Source organism: Mastacembelus armatus, chromosome 13, assembly GCF_900324485.2.
Source record: "Mastacembelus armatus chromosome 13, fMasArm1.2, whole genome shotgun sequence".
NCBI lineage: Eukaryota > Metazoa > Chordata > Actinopteri > Synbranchiformes > Mastacembelidae > Mastacembelus > Mastacembelus armatus.
In genome coordinates, this window is record NC_046645.1 from 16,994,750 (window position 1) to 17,017,451 (window position 22,702).

At 38.7% G+C, this 22,702-nt stretch overlaps 1 protein-coding gene across 3 annotated transcripts in view; it reads right to left on the reverse strand.

Moving 5' to 3' along the window:
• Positions 1-22,702, reverse strand: part of bcas3 (BCAS3 microtubule associated cell migration factor) — a 316,301-nt gene that overhangs the window by 266,282 nt on the left and 27,317 nt on the right. For all 3 annotated transcript variants that reach the window (XM_026328270.1, XM_026328260.1, XM_026328252.1), the window contains exons 8-12: positions 8,673-8,780; positions 8,515-8,591; positions 5,515-5,591; positions 4,833-4,916; positions 617-787 (exon numbers count right to left, since the gene is read on the reverse strand). In XM_026328270.1, coding sequence (XP_026184055.1) covers positions 617-787; positions 4,833-4,916; positions 5,515-5,591; positions 8,515-8,591; positions 8,673-8,780 — 517 coding nt within the window. The remainder of the gene's footprint in view (positions 1-616; positions 788-4,832; positions 4,917-5,514; positions 5,592-8,514; positions 8,592-8,672; positions 8,781-22,702) is intronic.

The window sequence follows — 22,702 nt, forward strand, 5'->3', positions numbered from 1 at the left end:
TTCCGTTATCCACATGTAAACACATTTTAATGTTGAATTCACACTGGTGGTGACTGCTCTTTATGTGTTCAGTTGGATGGACATCTGATGATGACTGTGAGAACCATATCAGTCACATTATTTTAATGATTTTTCTCACCCAACTATTCAATAAGGCCTTGTGCTCTGTTAACCATCTGTCCCAATGTTAATGATGATGATAGTTCTTGGTGGAAAAGCAAAAGAGCAATGGGTAGATGGAGTTCATTTTATAGATGCTGTACCGTTCATTCAAAGTTCATTTCAAGTTTATTTCAAGGTTCAACATGACAACAAAAGACAGTGGTAGGCAGGTGAAGAAAACAATAAAAACAATATCCATTTGATCTTTTTTTTTTGCAAAATTAATATATGGTGTAGGTTGTTCAAATAATTTACAGAATGTACAAAATGATTTACAAAAAATCACAGGACTCTTGTGACTCCTGTTTTCAATGACTGAGATGCCTTCATGTTTTCTTAATGTCCATAAACTGTGATCAATCTTGGCTGACAACATTTTAAAAAATGTAATCACAATATGCAGTATTATTAAATCATTAACAATACTAAGCAGAAACAGAAACACGTGACTGACCTGTCCTTCACCAACATTATGGGTGTCAATGATTGTGACCACACCGGGATTGTGAGGGCTACGACGGCTCAGGCTGTGAGGTGTACCCTCTTCGTCTGGAGTGCCTGCTGGTATGGTGCCTGCCAGCTGGGTGACAACTTTACCCACCATTGTCAGACCTGTTTTCAAAGTCTGAAAGAAAAAAAAAAAAATAAACAAACACACTTTGTGCTTAAGAATTAAATACTTAAGATAATAAAATGCTCAAAACATTAATAATATGTACTCATCATAGTATAAAAAGGTGTGACAACAGGTGCAATGGAGACACAAAAGTAAGACAAACCCAAAAAGGGAAGGAAGGCCTGACATCGTCTAATATGACCTGTGCTCACAGCCAAGGCACTAGGCGGCTCAATAGGCATTCGCTGGAGATGCTGTGGTAAACTTTATGCTGCCTGTAACATCACTGAACATAACTGGTTTGGTGATGGTTTAGTGATGGTCTTGAGAGGAATATCTTTGAAGGGCTGTTCAGACCTCCATGTTATAGCCCACGGTAGAGCTTAGATCGGTCCCAAAAAATGAAACCCTACCCGAGCCCATGCACCTTGTGTCCGAACCCGGCCCGGTCCAACACATTAACTGTAATTATGAGCCCGAGCCCAATTTAAACCCGATAATTTTTAAATACATGGGCCGCTATAACCGACGTTCTCAACTACAATTCTGAGTTGTTTGAACTACAGGCTCATGGGTCGGGTCGGGTCAAGCCAGGGCTCGGGCAGAGAATCTAAACTCTAGCCCACGGTACCCTGGCTGCTGTGATGTACCAGGATGAAATACTCAGAGGAGCTGTCAGAGCTAATGTTGCTGCAGTGGACCCTGGGTTCCTCCTGGTATGAGGCAGTTCCTGGATGATGAAGGCACCGACACCACTGACTTGCCCTCACATTCCCCTGACCTAAATCCAACTGAGCACCTCTGGGACATTATGTTGGAGCATCCAAAGCCACCAAGTACCACCACAGACTGTCCAGGAGCTCACTGATGCCTCATTCAAGTCTGGGAGGATCCCCCAAGACAACATCTACTGACTCATCAGGACAATACCCAGATGTTGTTGGGAGTGCATGAGTTACATTATGCCACGATGAAACTGATGCAACTTGGATTAGCCTGTGATTTCAGTTTTTCACTTTGAATACAGCCCTCAATGAGTTCATGATTTTGGTTTCCATTGACCATGTTCATTTTGTAAAGATTTTCAACATGAATATTTGTGCAACAAAATCTTGTCTGTGATTTAAGTGTTCCCTGAAATTTTTGGAGAAATATATATTCCAAAGTAATATATTCTGCACATCTGTGACATACTGTAATAGTAGTTTACTTGTAATTTGAAACCACTGCGGCAATGAAAATACATAGGTGTGTGTGTGTGTGTGAGGGTGTGTGTGTGTGTGTGTGTGTTTGTGTGTGTACTATGCTCACTTGATGCCTGATGATAAGATAGTGCTGATGACTTGTTGCAGGAGACACCCATGTGTGTGCATGTGTGTGTGAGGCTCCTCTGTGTCCACTTAAGGTCTAGCCCGGGTGTCTGGCTCAAACACACCTCTGTGGCTCGATTGAGGGAAATGGATAGTGCTGCTTAAGTGGAGTCTATCTCACCTACTACACTGTCTTTGCCTAATGGAGTCCAACGTGTGTGACTGTATGTCTGTGTGTGTAAGCACCAAAAGGGCCCCAGAGAGCCTAATCAGGCATTCAGACCAGGCAGCCCTGTCAATACAGCATGGCGCCTCACATTTGTTGGGTCTGAGGATCACCCGCTGTCTCTCTTTGCCACTTGGCCAGGCACACTAACTGCTGTATATGCTGCTTGTGTGTGCATCTGTATGCCTGCAATTCTGTGTGTGTGTGTAAAATGCCAGAAGACCCATCAATTATTAAGTGAGCCGTTTGGCTCCTAATTGATCAACACTAATGTGTTTTCTAATCACTGCAGTTGTGGAGTTCTTAGTGGTAGTCCAAACAAAGGTTATTGATCAACTGGTAGGGAGTGGGGGTTCCAGAAGCAGATCTGGCAATTACATGCACCTTCACACAGACACATAGCTATGGCCTTATGTTGCCATCTAGACAAAACAGAAAACAATTTATGTGAAAGGTCTTTCTCAGTCATACACTAGGAGTGAAAGGCAACAGGATTGATGTGGAAGACAAATTTAAAGTGAGCAGACTTGGAACAGGGAGTCCAGTTGGTCAGAGCTGTTGTACTGTCTCTTTTATCTTTCTTAAGAACAAAAGCCATTACACTTTAATGCTACCCCTCCTTTTTGTTTCAATGTCTCTGAACAGCAGCACTAAAAGCCAGTGTGTCGCGCCACAAGCCAGGAGGAGATATCTTGTCATCCATATTGAGATATATGGTCCTAAATGAGGAGAGGGTAGGCAAGCAGACTGCCTGTCTGCTTATCAATACTCTCCCCCACATACACACACCTCCCCCAGCATTTTTCCACCCCACCATGCAAGCAAGTGCTCTTTTAGATGAATACCATCATTAACTTCCTTAATGAGCAGCACTCATTAAGGAAAAGAGAAGATATACACTGGCTGTTTGCACATTAGCTTGCCTTCTGGGATTCAATGTAGAATCAGACTAGAATCAGGACAAATTAGATCAGGAATTAATTTCACCTGTTATCAAAGAAAGCTTTGACTGTTAGTGAGTTATCTTAGATTCACTTCCCTGTAGAGATGAGTGAAACACATTACAGCTGAAAAAAATCGAAGGGCTGAGTCAGTTCTGTAGTGAGAAATGACTGTGAGAAAAATGTCCATAGTACTCAGTAAGTTTGCATCTTTATTAAATTCTAGGCTGTATGTTCACTCTCAACACATTTTCCCCAAATTTAAGTTTGTATTGGTATCCAGGAAAAATATGAGGAACAAGACCTTCGCAAAGTACATTTGCAGAACAAATGTTAGTAACTTGTTACATTTGCTGCAGTTTACAGTGAACAACTGGGTCCTTTGATAGAACCAACTACTCTGCATTTTTTCATTAATAAAAAGCACGGATGCAACAGGTTTTGAGCCAAAGTGTTCAGTACAGGATATTTATTTTGGTATGCAACTGTCTTCAGTTCAGCAGACACTGTGAGTAATTTTCAGTCTAATTAGCCCCATACCCTACATCTTGCCATGTGTATAAAATAAATAAGTTCCATCCAAAAGGTTTTAACAGTGGGTCAGTTGTTACCATGTCTTGATGTTGGCTAAACCATGCTAGTCGAGGGAATAACCATTGATGTGTAACTCATACAGAAAGTGTCATCAGTATGGTGACCACAACTGAGAACCCAGAGGAGGAGCTGGAGGAGCCTCCCATGTCACTTACACAAATTAGAAGCATTTTGGTTTACCACTAAGTTACAACGATACCTAACACAGAGCCATGAACCAAACAAAAAGTGTGTGATGACACTGAGCAAAGCGCATCTATGAGAACACAATCAAACATGCAGAACCATTTGACATGTCAGCACCTGAATGCACCTATTAAAGGGCTTGAGCAGTACTATACAGTACTATGCTTTACATGTGCATTTCAATCAGTTCTTTGTGCCTGTCGAAAAGAAACAATAAAAGCTGCAGTCATTCTGGAATTATCCAGTATCGCACTACCCTCAGCTGCGCTAACCCATGATGAAATGGTTCTTGATTGAGTAAAAATATTAACTATTAAACCAAATGTGAAAATCTACAATTGCACTGGTGCAGAAAAATCATTGATGTTTGAAAAATGTATTTTTGCCTGGTTTTCACCATCTGCCCTTTATTTTGCATGCAATAACTTCATCTTCACGTCCATTTTCTCTCACTCCACATTTGTCCTCTACTTTGCTCAGTATATGTAAGAAGCATGTATATGCCACAACCTGGATAGGGACAGAACAGAATGCAGAGGGGCGGTGAAATGCATATAAGATCTGCTTGCTTTGTGCCTTTCTTTTTAGAGGTCTGAGAAGTTGCATTGGCATGGTGGGCTGCCCAGTTTTGCCCAATATCAGCTGGGATTGGTTCCAGCCCCCCACAACCCGCAAGGATAAGCAGTACAAAATGAATGGATGGAGGTGATGAACTTTGTAAAAAATATCTCAGGCTGAGAACAGTATTTGATACTCAGTATTTTATACTACTTTTTCATGATCATGTAGTAACTTACTTTGGCGGCACTGATCACTGTTGCAGTATAGGACTGTGCATTGTCACCGCAAGCTCCTCCACGAGACTGGTGACATCTTATCAACTGCAAAAACAACAACAATTTACACATAAATACAAGGCACACAGTTTAAGTCTACAGAAAATATAAGAAATTAAAACTAAATTAATTCAGATTTCAGACATTCATACTCTTTGGAGGAAACTGGCCTTGGTTTCAAAAGACCATTGCACAACCAAACTGCATCAACATTTCAAATACAATATTACTTAATGGTTCTGTCCCCCTATTATTCTTACTGTTCACAAAACTAGATTTTGTCATCTCTGGAAATCCTTAGGCAGTCTCACAAATAGTGGCCCCATCTGTCAATTACTTAAATGGGCCAGCAATGAAACACAATTATGCATTAAATGTATTGCAGAGTGTGCAATAGAACATTCTGTTTTTTTGTAAATAGTTAACAATCCCATTAAACTGAAAAGAAAAGTCCTGTGCATCTGTTCATTTTCAAAATGCTATCATCTCTAGTGGACTCTTCTTGGAATGAGTTGTTTATCCAGACAGATTAAAGAGGCAGAAAATAGACAAAAATGCATTTTTGGTATTGTAAATATGTCTCTTTACTGATAAAGCACTTCTACAATGGATGAGTGTTTGTGTATGTATGTGTGTACGCTACCTTGTTCTCAGCATAGGCCAGCCAGCGGCTCCCCAGAGCTATTGGATTGAGGCTTGGGCCAGTGCAAGGGTAGCAGCCTGAAAAGACACAAAGACAGCCATGCTAATATGGGCACCAATGATAATTACAGTAAAAATAAACATTCAACCATATTTGAGTAAATAACCTCAAATCAAAAGTTTGCCAGTACAAAAAGAAACACATTTGCAGGGATGTTCATAGGTCTCCTCCCTGGAGAGTGTCTGTAACTATCTTAAACCATTAATGTGTTTGTGGGAAGTCTCTTTTTTCGGGAAGATAAATGGGAGCCTAATGAGGGTGACGTGTCTGATTCTGTACATGTGCGTGTGTGCACAGTATGACCTAATGGAGACTGTGGTACCCATAAATTGTGGATGGTTCTTCTGCTGATTGACCAGCACAATAATCCCTGTGGAGACATACTGACACACACAAGCACACATGCACACACTTACATACAAACACAACTAGTGTACTGTCAGCAGAAATAAAAATAGCAACCAATAATCCTAAGTGACAAACAAAAAGAAAACATTCACAAACAGATAAATGCCAAACATTATAAGAGTTTGTTTTTCCCCTTACCATTCAACATATATGGAGGTAAGCAAGAACAAGATGAATACAAACAGAGCAAACTATGACTAATACTAAAGAGTAGCTCCAACTAGCGGGGCGTCTACCACTTAAACTGCATGACAAAATCAGCCAAAAAACAAAAACATGCTTGTAAACAGACTGGAAAAATGATTGATACTCTCATAAACATCATTAAATGTAAGCAGATACAGACAGTGACAGTCTGCCTGTTTCCTGTATACAGACAATATGTTGATCATATAATGCCATTCCTGCTCTGTTCAAGAACACGCACACACACACTCACACACACACACTGAGCTAATGTAAGTGCATGGAGGTGTGGGGGGAAGCTTGCTGACAATAATTTAGTGCTCTGGGAGCATATGAGGTGGAGGCAGACAGTAATGTAGTGTGCTGTTGCAGAGGACTGAGGTAAGCCACAAGGGTTGTTGGTAACACCAGAGAAGCCTTTTGTGCCTCTCCAAGGCCAAGAAGCACCCAGGCGGTGAGATAGCATGTGTTTGTCATCCTGGAAGTAGAGCGGGAAGCCGAGCGGAGAGATGAAACAGACATGATGAATGGAATTAAAGGGGAAAAAAAGAGCAGAGTTCAAGCCTTTGAAGGCCAAACCGTGAACATACATTGTGAACATGGGGAAAGGTCATCCTTATATTCAGATACAGATACTACTTATATTCAGAAATTCCTTAGGTCAGAAACAAAACATACCAAAATTACATTGATATTACATACATACATCAGGACCTTACAATATACACTGTGTTTACACTAAAATTGTATAGGCCTGCAACCAATCCATATCAACGTTTCTCACTACCAAAATCCTTATCAACAAAGATGTTCTTGTTGTTCAACATGAAAAATAGCCACCTGTCGCTGCAGACAGGCCTGACATCACAGCCTTTTTTCATGCTACATGCAGAGCTTTTGGATGGATAAATGGCTAATGTGGCTGGTAGGAGCTCCTTATTTAAAAAAGCCTACATTTCTGTTTTTGCTAAGACATTTCTGAACTTTGAGACAAAAGATAAGTATAGGTATATATGTAGTATATGTTGGAAGCATTGATTTTTGTGTTTGTTTCAAAACTAAACCTAAACTAAAAGGCAAAAAATTGCCAGGCAAAGTCCTGGCAATAATTATTGTAGTTCGCCTTAAAGAAATGACCTCAGTAACTATTATTATTATTATTACATGGAATGAATATACTGTACAACCAGAAGTTACAGACTACCAAAACACAACAGGACCAAAGAATGATCATTATGTGTTGTTCCACTTGTGGCTGTGGAATCAAGATGAACAGAAAAAGAAAGTCTACTGCTAGTGAAGACTGATTTGCAGCTTATGGCAGACACTGCTTAAATGCAAAACGTGAACATGGGTCAAGCCTCAAGTGCTTATAAATACATGACATCTCTACCATCACATCCCTGGAGAAATAAACATGCAACAGTAGACTAGGCTGTCCAAAGCAGAGCTCTCCTCATATCACAGGACCCTTTGTTTACTGCTTTTACAGCCCAAACAGACCAAACAACATTATGAAGAGGAGGCCCCTGCATTCAGAAATGATTAATAACTATTGAGCATTTTTGGTTTCCTGTGGCCCAGACACTGAAAGGGAAGGCAGGCAGACAAAGAGGAGACACATTAAAGCCAGCCAGTAAGGTCAGTTTACTCCAGTCAATGACTTAAGTGGACAGCAATGGCCTTGTAATACAGTCTGGCCTTTCTTTCACAGCTGCCCTGCGCAGACATGGCAGGTACAGTCAGGAGGATCCAAATGCTGTTTTCCAGTTTTCCTGTGCTGAGTTTCAAATGTAGGTTCCTGCATCATATTTTGATAAAAGCAGTTTAGTCATTCTGCAAGTCTTGCATGCTTTGCACTACAGAAGGTCTTGGTGGCTGGCTGTATTAAAAAATATGATCTGTTTTGTGTTTGGCTTATGTGATGCTAGTGTGACAGACTCAGTGGTCATGTTTGACAGTGTTAATGTTAAGTTACATAACAGCTGCTGCTTGTCTGTGCTACTGCATAGTACAAAACAGTAGGGATTTGGCTCAATATTATATATAAATACAGTATATGTTACTATTCACATGTGGTGTCAATCTAAATAAACTGTAACATATTTGTGATCTACTGATCTTCTGCAACATGATTTTCATTCCTTCCTTTCCAAGGACAAAGCTGCAGTAAACACCCCTATAAAAGACGTAAAAATCACTTAAAATCATGGACACAAAAGATGCTCCTCAAAACCAGTATAATACTGCAGTGTAAATAATTGGTTTACTTTGACTGCAGTTCATGTGTGCCCAAAAGAAAAGAGAAACCATACATCTTAAAAATTATATGTCTGAAATCCTTACTTGTAACAAAGAACTTCTTTGTGAAGGTACAGCTGTCGAATGCTGCAATCTTCTCTTGTAGGCTCACAACAAGAATACTGGAGGAAGAGGAAACAATCCATGAATACATGAAAACAAACAAACATCATATTATATGTGAGATCTATGATCCTACTTACTGTTTGTTGCAGTGAAGATCATAGATAGGTGTCTTAAACTGGATTGATTTGACCATTTCCCCTGTTCGTAGAGAATACAGGTCAGCACAGCAGTATGGAGGGCTTGTCCTGAAAACAGCAAAACAAATGCACAAATGCCATATATTTAATCTATGAATAGTTTATCTCAGGCAGCTCTGTCAGTGACATACTGCTTTACCACACATGTAAGACAAAGTGTTACCCCAGGTCCTTCCTTCCAGTTGCCAGCATTGCCCCTTGTAGACACAACTACCCCCACCGCAGTGTGCCTGTTTGCATGACAAACTGTGTGTGTGCAAGTGTGATACAGAAAATTGTCTGCAAACATAATGTGAAAACATAATTCAAAATATCAAGATCAATTATCAATACACTATTGATAAACAATATACTATTTGCAGGGGTAAACTGCTCCTGCAACATGCAATCGTTTAGAAAAGGTTATGTGAAATTAGGCATTTCAGCCCACAACCTTCACAAAAAGTACATGCTTTATGGAACTATACCAGTGACTAATAATAATACTTTAGAGAGCTATACAAGTATTCTCTATCTATTTCAGGTTTACAGAACATTATACTTTTAAAACACTTAGCCCACAAAATTGAGCATGCTCAACATTACCAAGAACATCCATCCATCCATCTATCTATCTTCTATACCCACTTTTTCCTGAAAGCCAGGGTCACAGGGTTCTGCTGGAGCCTATCCCAGCTCTCTCTCAGGTGAAAGGCAGGGGTACACCCTGGACAGGTCACCAGTCCATCACAGGGACTGTCCACACAGGGTTGCGAACCCACGACCTTCTTGCTGTGAGGCAACAGTGCTAACCACTCAGCCACCATGCTGCCCCTTACCAAGAACAATAAAGTGCAATATGAAAAACGATGTGCTTAACACTTTTTAGACATGAGGTATGCTAATTAAACAGTAAGCAGCAGAAAGCAACTTCACACTCAACCCCTTTGCACATACAATAGTATACAGTATATCTGTGGCATATGTTAAAGTAGGTCGAATTTTGGAGGAAACCAATATCAAAATATAAAACATTTTTGGGTTGGCCACATTTCTAAATAAAGGCATAAAACATCTAATACACAAATAGATCAGAATTCATTGCAAAGTTGCATCCATTCACAGCTTTTACCAATACACTCACCTACGTATGTTCATGCATTGATATGAATTTTTATATACAGGGAATGCTCAGATCAGATCAGACTGAATCATGATTATATATGAAAACCCCCTTCCTGATGAATAGTATGTATGTGCAATACACCATCACCCGGACAGCTGTTGTCAAGTCACAGAGGGAAATCTGGACATTAAGTAATGACCCTAATAATGAGCTAATAATGAGAAGACTTGCATTCACAAGAAGACACACAAGTTCAACCATGTGAAATATTTCTGTAGAACACCCCTTTCCACTAGCTCTGCTGTGTCAAGGTCTGTCTCTGCCTTTCAAATCATGACTGTTTCTCATTTTCTTCTCTTAAGTGGAAAAAGATCTGCTCCTCCCATTCAAAGCTCTGTCAAATGCACATACTTAGTGAAGTACCAATGGCAAACACTGGAGGAAATCAGTCGGGTTAAAATATATATCAGAGTATATCAGAGAAGCATCCAACATAATGGATTCTGTGATACCTCTGTGCAGTGTTTTCAGCAGCCTCAGCCAATAAAAAAATAATCGTTTTTGTAAGGACTGGTTCACATAAAATATGTGATATATGTCAAAACAAGACCTAAAATCTCCCACCTTGCTGGAAGTGAGGCCTTAAATAGGCAACACAGTGCTTTGAGCTTAATGCTATTATCAACATTTTAACATTATAAAAATTAAACTAATAATATTAATATACTGAAGTTTGGCAGGTATAATGTTCCCTATGTTCCCCCTCTTACTTTAGCATGTTAGCGTTTTCTAATTACTGACAGTTTAGACTGGGAATGTTTTATTATCTAAAAAGTCACCAGTCAAGTGTTTTGTTTTTTTTCATTTGTTTGTTATTCTTTTTTCAAGATTTCTTCTCTGGGAATAATGAAGGTCTGTAGAAGATCTGAGAGCTATGATTCCAACTGTGATGAGGTATTTTATTCTAAAACTTGGAGTTATTTTTTACCGATATGTCCTTTAATTCACACATAAAACAAATCTCTAGAACTGAAAATCCTCCAGTTAATACCGAATACTGCAGCCAGAGTCTTGACAGGAACTAGTAAGAGAGATCATATTTCTCCTATATTAGCTTCTCTTCATTGGCTCCCTGTAAAATCCAGAATAGAATTTAAAATCCTTCTCCTCACATACAAATCCCTTCATGATCAAGCTCCTTCATACCTTAAAGACTTCACAGTACTATATTATCCCAATAGACCACTTCACTCTCAGAGTGCAGGTCTACCTGTGGTTCCCAGAGTTTCCGAAAGTAAAATGGGAGGCAGAGCCTTTAAATATCAAGCTCCTCTCCTGTGGAACCAGCTCCCAGTCTGGGTTCAGGAGGCAGACACTCTGTACTTTTAAGGCTAGACTTTAAGGCTAGTGCTCAGGTGACCCTCAACCATCTCTTAGTTATGCTGCTCTAGGTCTAGACTGCCTGAGGACTCCCCATTGGTGGACTGAGTCTCAGTCTCTGTCTCTCTGTCTCTGTCTCTCTCTCTCTCTCGTCCTGCAGCTGTATATTGCTGATGTGCAGTTACTGGCCCCACCAGCCTGCAGTGTCTATTTGTTGTTTATTGTTGCTGTTCTTTTCTCTCTCCTCTATCCACTCACCCCAACCGGTCGAGGCAGATGGCCGCCCAAACTGAGCCTGGTTCTGCTGGAGGTTTTTTCCTCTCCACTGTCACCAAGTGCTTCATCATAAGGGATTTCTTGGGTTTTTGTTTTTGTGCCTTGAGATGATTGTATTGTGATTTGGCACTATACAAATAAATTGAACTGAAACCAAAGTAATGGTTCAACCAACCAACACTGCAATTACTACAGCTATGTGAACAGCATGACTAAACACAATTTCTCAATTTTTTTGTGTGATGTGCTTTCAATGTCAGATTCTTTGAATCTACACTAATATCTGACTGGTCAATTCAGAATATTACAGAAAAGTGTTGCGCTGATTAACATTTTGCTAAACAGCCCCACAGACCCCTGTACAGTGACAACTTCCACATCACTGCACTGATGTAGCAGTCTTATTGAAAAAAGGAGGTTACGCTTTCAGCACAGTCTTTTTGTCATTCTGGATGCAGCTTAAGTGTTCCAGTGGGGGAAGCTCTTAATGGGTTTGATGACAGAGTAACCAGGCCGTCCTTCCAGCTGTTTTTTCCCTTCCTTTCATCCTCCACCTTTTTTCTTTTTTGTGCATTTGTGGAGGTTTTGCCACATCTTACCAGAATTGTTTTTATTTTTCAATATGACAGCAAACTCCAATGAATTTTGCTGTCTTTGGTATAACTCTTGTAGAAGCTGTATATGTTGGGAAATGCAGAGTTGAAGGTGGAAGAGTCTGACTGGTTGGTCCTTGAGAAGAAAATGTTCTGAGTGAGATCAAGGGTTAATACTTATTTCTGATTCATGCCTTGTTTTTTGTAACTTAAAAAAAAAATGTTATAACCAATGTTGACAGGTTAATTTAAATAAGATATTAGGGTGAGAGTTTACATATATCATGAACTACATGATATATGTTAAAGAAGCAGCCTGGTATTGTATCTGGTAATTACACTCGCTGCAATCAGAAAAATATTCAATAGTTCCAACTGCTGTGTGAATCTAGCTTCTCTTTGTTTAGTGGTTAGACTGACATATTTGAAATCTTCAGTGTGTGAAGAAAAATAATTCAGTGTCCAATCTGTGGTCATTATATCAGTCTAATGTTATGTTTAAGGAATTTCACATGTAAAAATGCATGTCATCATACAAGTGAAAAAGTATTAAAGCCCCCTCACTCTTCCAGTGTAGCCAAAGGCTTGTCACAGTGCTGGTAATATAACATAACTGTAGTTACAGCAAACCACACTTTATAGTGAGCCCTTAGTCGCCACCTACATTGAGTGCACAGCTGGAGAATTAGCTACTCTGAGCTGACACAGGAGCACAATTTCAAGTTGCAGCACACACTGAGACAAGACTCCATTAATCAGTGATTAAGCCATCACCCAAAACTGTCACCCGTCACCCAACACATTAGTAAACATCAGAAGCACTACTTTAACTCAGTTCGTTTTCCTTAAAGCAGACGAAGGCGGAAACACATTCCCAGAGATGCAAAATTAAATAACTTCTATTATATCCAGCAACCATCCTGATGACTGATACATGACTAAAACACCTAGTAGTGTATATGTCACATGTGCATGCGTGACATATACAAACTATACTGATACACACTATGCAGACATACACACTAGTACTTGTATGTTTTCCAAGCCAAAGTCTGGAAGGCAAGACCTCAGATCTCTTAGCACAGTCTAAGCACTAAAACATTGTCATAGAACTACATGTGTAGTCTGTGTGTCTTTGCATGTATTTTACAGACAATTGTGTTCCTCCCTTCAGTCGTATGATTTTAATGCCAAAATAAAGTTTGGCATTAAAAAAAGAAGCATTGGCATTGAAACAACTTTTTTGCAAATGGGCATTAAAAATATATTATTTTATATTTTATATTTTATTTTTGTATCTTTTGCATTATGGTGTGTTTTTCAGTGATAATCTTTTCATACTTTCTGTTTTTTTTTTCCAATGATAATTCTTTATTTCGATGACGTTCTTTCTTGTACGATGCCGCTCCTTTTTTGGGCATTGTAAAAAAAAGGAGCAGCATCATTTGCAAAAAAGGTGTTTCAATGCCAATGCTTCCCTTTTCAATGCCAAAACTTTATTTTCGATGCAAATGCTTCTTTTTTCAATGCCAAACTTTATTTACAATGCCAAAACTTAAAGACATCGAATTGGCTCCATACAGTCGCAGTAAGTGTTTACTGAAGAAGATTAAAAGAGGTGCCACAGGAAAAAAGCCTTTGAACAACTCTGTTTTTTTTTTCATTTTTCCATCCTGATGGTAAATGTTTCTGTCAACATTTCAAAGGTCCTCATACTGTGAACATGGCAACCACCGTTACCAATCAAACTTACAGGCATTAAGATTAATACAAAAATTTCATCCAACGATAATTTACTTTAAGGCGGCTACATCATCGATTTCAGCATTATCAGAGTCTGATCAATCCAATTCAGAGCTCTATCCCCAAAAATGGGCCTCTGGAATTGATTCAAAGGGACAACAATAACCTGCTATTATAGAATCTAAATGGCACAGAGTTCAATTGTTTTGCTTTTGCAGTATTTTAACAAATGACTCCATTCTAATGGAGGCAATGCGGGGTCAGATGTAATAAGATTTCCTGATGCTGGGGACATTGGAGTGTAGGCTGAAAGCAAGGCTAAATCACAATTATCATTATGGATCATGGCAGGATGTCAGTCCTTGCACATGTTAAGGTGACGCCGAGCACCATTCCCCTGCTCGGTAACAGGCCTATTAAGATGGTCCTATTAGATCAATGTGTCAATTATTATTACTCAAACTGGTCCTTGGGTCTGAAAGGATACAAAATGAAGGAGATGGAGAAAAGGATCCGTGACTCATTTACTTGTTCCTATAGGACAAGAAGCTATAATACTACACTAAAAGTGAGTCTTTCCATACAGACACATGCAAATCCTGATGGGCATACATACAGAATGTACTTTGCTGTTGCAACAATGCAATTTCCCCATTGTGGGACAAATAAAGGTTTTCTTATGTTATCTTACTCCCACAATTATAGACAATACAGAATGGCCTGCCACTGCCAGATATGAAACACATGAAATCTAAGGTTCTGACAGAACATAATAAAACTATATATACTTTGTCTTATTTTGTGTTGAGACAAAATCGGCTAAAATAAACAATACTAAGTCACACTTCTGGTTCTGGGAGTTTGCCCTTCGCCATAGTAGTGCTTTGAACTAAATTCTAATGTACAGAATGTAATCATTATCATAGTAATAATGCTAACATGCAGATGGATAGCATAGTTTTGCATGTTAAAATGTTATAGTAACATTTACTAATCAGCAGAAAGTTCGCTTTATCTTGGCTCTAGATAAAACGTTCTAAATACATTTTTTAAAGATTCGTGCTCTACAGAAGAATTAATAAAATTTCAGGGCAACTCACCTAATAGGGATTGAGGTATTGCAAACCAAACTTCATTTTCGAGATATGTATATTTGACTAAAAAAGGGCCCTTGAAGATTTAACGTTTTTGTAGAAAAACATTTTATTCTCACTACTGAGATATTGAGAAAATTATTTTTTGGCATCAGTACACAAACTTCATCATTTTAGGACTGTTATCCAAAGAGAATAAACAATACTAAGCTGTACTGTAACCACAGCTTTCACTTTCAGAGCACATTAAGTACATCATACACTATGAAAAATATTAGACTTGCAATCAAGGTCTAAAAAGTACAAAAATTCCTACACTGAAAAGCAACCAGAGGACACATCTGCTGAATTTGTCTACTTTGGACTTGCCCTACAGTAGATCCTGCCTGTTTAGGTCATTTTTCTGGCCTACTGTTCTGCCACGGTTTTGCATTGATCAAGATTTGGAACACCTCCTAAACAATGTTTAATGTCAGTTTTACAGCAGTACCTCTGAATTTCAGATCAGCAATTGTTTACATTGTTACTAAAGACCATTATGGATGATGCATTATACCATTATATTCAATGTTGTCTCTGTACTTCCTCCCTGGTGAAACATATGTGCATCTGTTATTTTATTTTTCAAATGAATGCTTAATTTACTTCATGACAACTTTCCTTCTGGCTGGTAGAATCTGCTCACATCTTTTTATGAATGTGAACTAACGTAGGGGGTTAAAACCAGAAGATTTTATGTGGCTATGTAGAAAGCATAGATGCAAGTCTGATGGAGAGTTAAAAAACAGGGAAATAAATTTATTTACAAGGAACATTTCTGACTAAGATTGAAGTTTTACAAGCTCCCCAAATATGAAATACAATTATATACTGTAGAAAAGCTAAACATGACATGAGGCTGCTGAAATGAACAGTATTGCCACTATGAATCAAATGATATGGACCTTTAAATACTAAATCCAGACATTTAAGTTTAACCCTGCCTGTATGCAATAGTTTAAGGCAACAGTCAACAAGTCACAGAATTTTATTCTGGACAGGACAGAAAAGCCTCTGGAAAAGCTAGATAATATGACACAAATTATCCACTGTAACAAGAAAATCATTAGTACCATATACTAATAAAGATATCAGTGTAAACCTGATTTATACAAATGAATCTGATATAAAGCTGACCTTCAAAATAATTTTTTACTTCTGAAACAGAAATTGACCATATAAGGTCACGTCAAGGTCCATTTAGTAGTTATGGGTCCTTTTGATTGTATCACACAAAATTCATCAGAATATGCAGTTTGCCCAGTTTTCATTCAATTATATAGTATGTTCACATTTTAACACTTTCTTAGCACTTTGAAAGTGTGCAAATAATCTGCATCTACAAAGCTATTACAATTGGGAAAGAAGAATTGTATCGCACTCTTTCCCTTCTCCCTCCTGTTTTGTTTTTCCACTCCCACGCTTCACATTCTCAGCTCAACCCCCACCTTTCCGTACACAACAAACACTGGCCACATCAGAGCCTGCTGGGGGCCTGGAAGGAGCCGCAGTCATTTCAGAAAGCTGCAGGCATTAGTAGGAAAGTACCAGTAATTAGGGTAAAAAGTTCAACCACAGCCTCATGTCTTCAGAGCTGCCAGAAATATATCTCCTTTACTGTTTAATACTGCACAAACAAATATGGCCAGCATTTTCCAAACACACTATAATGTGTATGTAATGTCCATCAGCATTTGCATGTGTCTGTATGGAAAGACTCATTTTTAGTGTAGTATTGTAGCTAAAAGAGCTAATAAAACCATTTTTCTGACTGTACTGACTACAAAAAAGACTGAAGAAGAACACAAAATAACCCCCCCACCAAAAAACAATCTTGTGTCTTTAGGATCAAACAAGAATAAATAGCGTACCCACAAAAAGAAATAAAAATAAAATGGGACTGTATGCATATGCAGTCCATAAATTCAATGTTATAAATTCTATTCTATTCTATGTCCTTCCTTTGAGAGCACTGTGGATATTAATATTCATTATCAAAACTCTAGCTTGCATTATATGCAATTTTGGCCATTTTAGATGTGTGCCAATTTTCTGTCTAAGTTAAGTGGAAGCACTTGACACAAACATCGTCTGGCAATGGAGGAGTTTTTTCTCATGCTTTGACAATGTTAACGCTCTATCTAAAAACATGAGTTAACTTTGCCTTGCAAAGTGGTGGTGATGGTCCATAATAACCAATCCATGATAGAACATTTATGTTTTCTACCCAAGAACAGGTTCTGGTTTTCAAGACTCAATTTCCAGCATTTATGAGAAACTCTCCACCCAGTGGAGGTTCAATACATCGTCATGCACCGATTGCCATCTTCCTCCACTAAATATTGGACATCATTGCAACTACTTTAATTTCACCCCTAGACCAGTCTCAATCTGTAGACAAGATTAACAGAACTGTTATTTTCTCAGTTTGAGGTCACTGACTGGTATACACAGTCTCATGAACTCATGCAAAAGCCTTCACTTACCTATGTCCTACAGTAACTGCACCCACAAACTCGCTATAACAGGTTTCTTTTGGATTACAGTAAAACAGGATATGACATAACTGGGTTAATAAAACCCATGCATAGAGTGGTTCACACTCTCCCCACTCCACTACTCTGCCAATTCTATCAGGAGATACCTTAGTGTGCAAAATTAAGAATAACAAAAGACAACAAACAAACAGCTTTTGGATCTGGTTCCAGTATGGTTAAATATCTGGATTTGTTAAGCTCTGTTGCAGAATGTATCGCTTATTTTTTCGATCTGTGCGCTTTAGTCTTTATACTTCTCTATCTGACACTACGAATATTAACAAAGAAAAAGAGACTGATCCATACAAACATGTTAACGTCGTGACGCTGTTAAAAGCAAATATGGCGGGACAATAAACAACTGCAAAATTTTGTAAAAGGGTATTCACAATAAAGGGGGAGCAACAAGTCTTTAGTTTAAAATATTCATCTACCCATGTTATGATGTGGTGTGATGGTGAAGGATCGAGGCGCAGGACAAACGGTTCTTTTATTTTACCTGGATTTCCCAGGCGCAGGAACAGTTGAGAACACTCTCAGACATACAAATATCAGCCGTCCAGGCAACTCCGCCACTCGGTGTAGAACTCACACAGTCCATAATCTCTGCCACTTGGTGTGAAGCAAAACCTACTAAGCTCCGCCACTCAGGTACAACAGGTTTGATAAGGAAACTGTAAGAGACTGAAGGTGGCTTTATATACTAAAATGAAAGCTCAAAATGACATTTTCCAGTGCCATTTTCTTGAGGCACCTACAATACATACTAGAGACATACTGTAGCTAAGAAAGGCACACATATATACAGATAGGGTGATAAACAGGCTATTTGGACAGTGACACAATTTTCATCATTTTGCCTCTGTGCACTACCAGAATGGGTTAGAGAAGTGCAAACTTTCATCATTAATTAAGGAGATTAACAATAACACTGCATTAACTGTTTAGGAATTATAGCCATTTTTAAACATAGACCCCCTTTTTCACAGGTTCAAATGTAACAAATATATTTATAATTAATATTTTTGGTACTGGGATGCAAATACTTTGCAGTCGACGGCTAGTTTAAGTCTGAAACTCAAGGTTTTGGAACCAAATGTTGGGTTTCTTCCCTTGAGATGCTTGACCAATCACAAGCAGAGCACCCGACCACTCTATCTCATACTTGAGAACTTAGGACCTCCTAAAGGGTGCTAAAATCAGACTCTCAGAACATGTCTCCGAGGTGGGTGAAACAAAAGATACCAAATCTGAATAAGCTGAATTATATGGTCATGACAGACCCAAGTCATCTTTGCTGCACCGCTCTCTGATGCTATAAGGCTGCAGAGCCCTTATTTTTTTCAACATGTGCTGTGTGTAAAAATAAGACTAAAAGTTCTCAGTTCAATGGCGTTGACCCTTACAACAGCACTAGATGAAAAGTCAAAGGATCACCAAAGTATAAAAAAATCACAATTCAAGAGGGACATACAGGTCTGTACTAACTTTCCTGTCAAATGTATCCAGTTTTTGTAAGAAATTTCACTGCAAGTAGCACGAAAATGAATTTTAGCCATGAGTTGTTTAGTACAAACCCTGGAAGAACAGTGTTACTTAACCAAGCCATTACTCCAGTATCTATCATCTAAAATCCCGAGAAAAGTATATTAGTAATGTTATATACTTGTTTTAAATGGGGAAGGGAAAATTTTAGCTCTAGTAAAATCAAATATTAATTGCTTTGACCACAGAGGCAACGTTTAGGGAACAGGGTTGTAGTTAAAGTTTGAAAAGTCATTACTAATCATTCAGCCTGTCAGTTGTGTTTATATGCACCACTTCCAGTACTACCTAGTTTAATCTGACTTCCTTTTTGAAAGGAGGAAAACTGGCAAGGTAGAACACATTTTCGACAGACATAAAACAGACACGCAAGTCAAAATAAACGCTCCAGAATGAAGCCCGCACCCCGCAGCCCTGCCTATGCACTGAACAAGTGTGTACATATGTGTGCATACATGGTGTAATGAAAGAGAGGAAGTGGAAGACCAGATTACAGTCATTCTCAATTCCACAGCAGCATAACAAAAGGGTCCAGGTACAATTTCATCAAAACCTTTTTTTTTTCAGTGGAACACAGGACTTTTCTGCTCATATACTAAAAAGATCATTTGAGGACTAGTAAAAAATATCATAGTGTCTGTGGTCCTGATCCTGGTATTACATCCTTTCTAAAAATTGAGAAGATCATGACCACATAATCAAAACAGCTTTACGACAAAAAAAGATGTCAGTAAAAGTATAATTCAAATTAATATGTAGGCTTAAACAGCATGAGTATGTGTGCACACGTCCTTGTGGGTGGTCATAATGTGAAAGTGAAGAACACCATAACCTCACAGTGGATAAAAAGCATCACGTCTCCAAATCCCTTTAATCTGGTGAGTCATTTTTATACAAATGCTTGATGATTTCCATTTAATAAACTTAAAGAAGACAAATACATCCGGTCTACAGAGAAAAACCTGTCATGAAAATGCACTGAAACACAACGGCTTATGAGCTTTTGCCAACGGGCTTTTGCCATCAAATGTGTTTATGGGCTGGAATGGAATTTTACGCTTGCAACTAAGTAATTAACAGCCTGTATTATTTCACTACAGAGTTTTAAGCAGATTTAAACATAGGTATTCAAAAGTCTGACATAACATTTGCCATGCATTTCACTTTAGTTGAAATGAAATTGGGGGGTGGGGGAGGGTGGCGGGTGGCAGATGACACCACAAAATTATAATGAACAAACATAGTGTTACAATGTCTGCTTATAGCACTGAAACAAGAAAGAACACCTGACCTGATGCCATTTATATGAGCTAGACACATGTTAAGCATGCTGCACATCAGTGCATATGGAAATTGTCAGTTGGCTGCCTCTCAAAAACAGAAAATGAAGAAATGGATAATAATTTACACCTTGACAGACATAATCCATGTGAATGCAATAGACAGTATGTCTGCTACCTCCCTTTGTGACCTGTGTGAATTCAACAAAGACTTTTGAAACTGCTTTGCATTTCAGTAGGAAGCAGACGAAAAAACTGGTAGTCACACAGATTTGATAATCATATTACTGACCACTGTGTATTCACTTCTGTGTTGTCATGTCGGAGTGATTTACATGTGAGTGACATCTGAAGCCTTTGCACATTTATTGCATAAAAATGAAATGTCTGAATTAGGTTGCGGTACATTTCCTGATTCCAGTACTAATATTGTACAAACATCATTTGCTATAATATTGCGAGACAAAAGGAGCTTTTATATTGTTTGAGATTATTAGTAGACCAGTCTACTTTGAATAAAAACACAGAGGCTCAACTAAATCTTTTTGCTGCCTTTAGAAAGCGTATATGTTGGTAGTTAAGCTGTAAAAAAAAAAACACTCAACTTGCACAATAAAATTGTCACATTTAAATTCTTAAAAAATTAAAAAAATAAAAAGATTTTTAAACTAACTACATTTAGGCAAAAAAACAATACTGATTTTAAAGTGTTTGGTCTTGTAGTGCAAAATACTGCCAGAACAATCATTTAATTTTATAAATTCGTGATATTTTTTGGGGCATCTTTTATGAAAACACACTAACTGATATTTATCAAATGATTTCAAGAAGACACACAGGTGTCCTATACCGTTAAAGCCACTAGATACACATGGCTCAAACAGGAAAGTTGACAATAAAGCATATATCACACAGACATTAAGCCAGTAGACAAATTAGAATTGTTCTTATGATACTATAGATCATCAATGACCTACTATAAAAGCAAAAATGATATTCATAGGAAGCAGGAAGAATTCAAATTAGTTACATTTCTGAACCCCACATCTCAGTAAAGAATTAATAGCTTTTAGCTACCTGACAATTTTATGGAAGCTAATTACTATTTTTTTTTCAGTTTAATGAAATGTAACGGCACTGGGTTAAATGAGATGTAAGGAAACTTCTAAAATATACATCTGATAAATGATTTATTTACATTTCTATGGTTTTGCCATTTGTCACTGGACATGTAAAGTTAAACTGTATAAAATAGTATAAATTTATAGATTTTTTTTTTTCTTCTTCAAAAAATGCGCCGATCTGAATGGCAGCAAGACCGAGTTGCTCCTGTGTTTTTTTTAAAGTTTTTTCGTATGTATTTTACTTACAATGCGCACTGCCTCAGTTTGCCTAACAGAAACACATGGAAGTGGAAGATGCGGTGCTTTACATGCTGCACCGGGCATATGCCTAGTTCATATGTGAGGATTATGTTCTTCGACTTCTCCAGTGCTTTCAACACTTCGCACCCTCCCATACTGAGAGACAAGCTTATATGTATGGGGGTGGCCCCATCTGTGACGTCGTGGATTATGAACTATTTGACATCCAGACCGCAGTATGTCAGGCTGGGAAGATGTGTTTCTGGGACAGTGGAATGCAGCACTGGGGCTCCACAGGGGACTGTTCTTGCTCCTTTTCTGTTCACGGTCTACACATCGGACTTTAGGTATAACTCAGTCTTGCCACATTCAGAAGTATTCTGATGATAGCTGTTGTAGCATGTGTGCACGGTGGACGGGAGGAGGAGTACAGGGACCTAGTGGAGGCCTTCACTGACTGGAGCAAAAAGAACTATCTTCTCCTGAACACCACCAAGACTAAGGAGCTGGTGGTGAATTTTAGGAGATCAAAAGCACCATGCCAGTCAGTCTGCATTGATGGACAGCAGATAGAGACTGTGCAGACCTTCACCTTCAAGTACTTGGGGATGTTACTGGGTACTGAAAAACTGGAGTGGTCTGCCAATATGGATGACGTGTACAGAAAAAGGCAGAGCCGTCTCTTCTTCTTGAGACAGCGCGGTTCGTACAGTGTCTGCAGTGACATGGTGTGCATGTTCTACCACACTGTCATGGCAAGTACACTGTTCTATGCTGCTGTCTGTTGGGGGAATGGCATTATGGACAGGAGCTGTAGGCGCCTGGACAAACTGGTGAAAAATGCCAGTTCTGTTCTAGGCAACTGTGATGGAGCAGCTGATATGGAGGAAGCTGCTTGCTATATTGAACAATAATAAACACCCCCTTCATGATATACTGAATAAACAGAGTAGCAGCTGCAGTGGAAGGCTCATCTCACTGTGCTGCAGAACTGAGAGGTTCAGGAGATCCTTT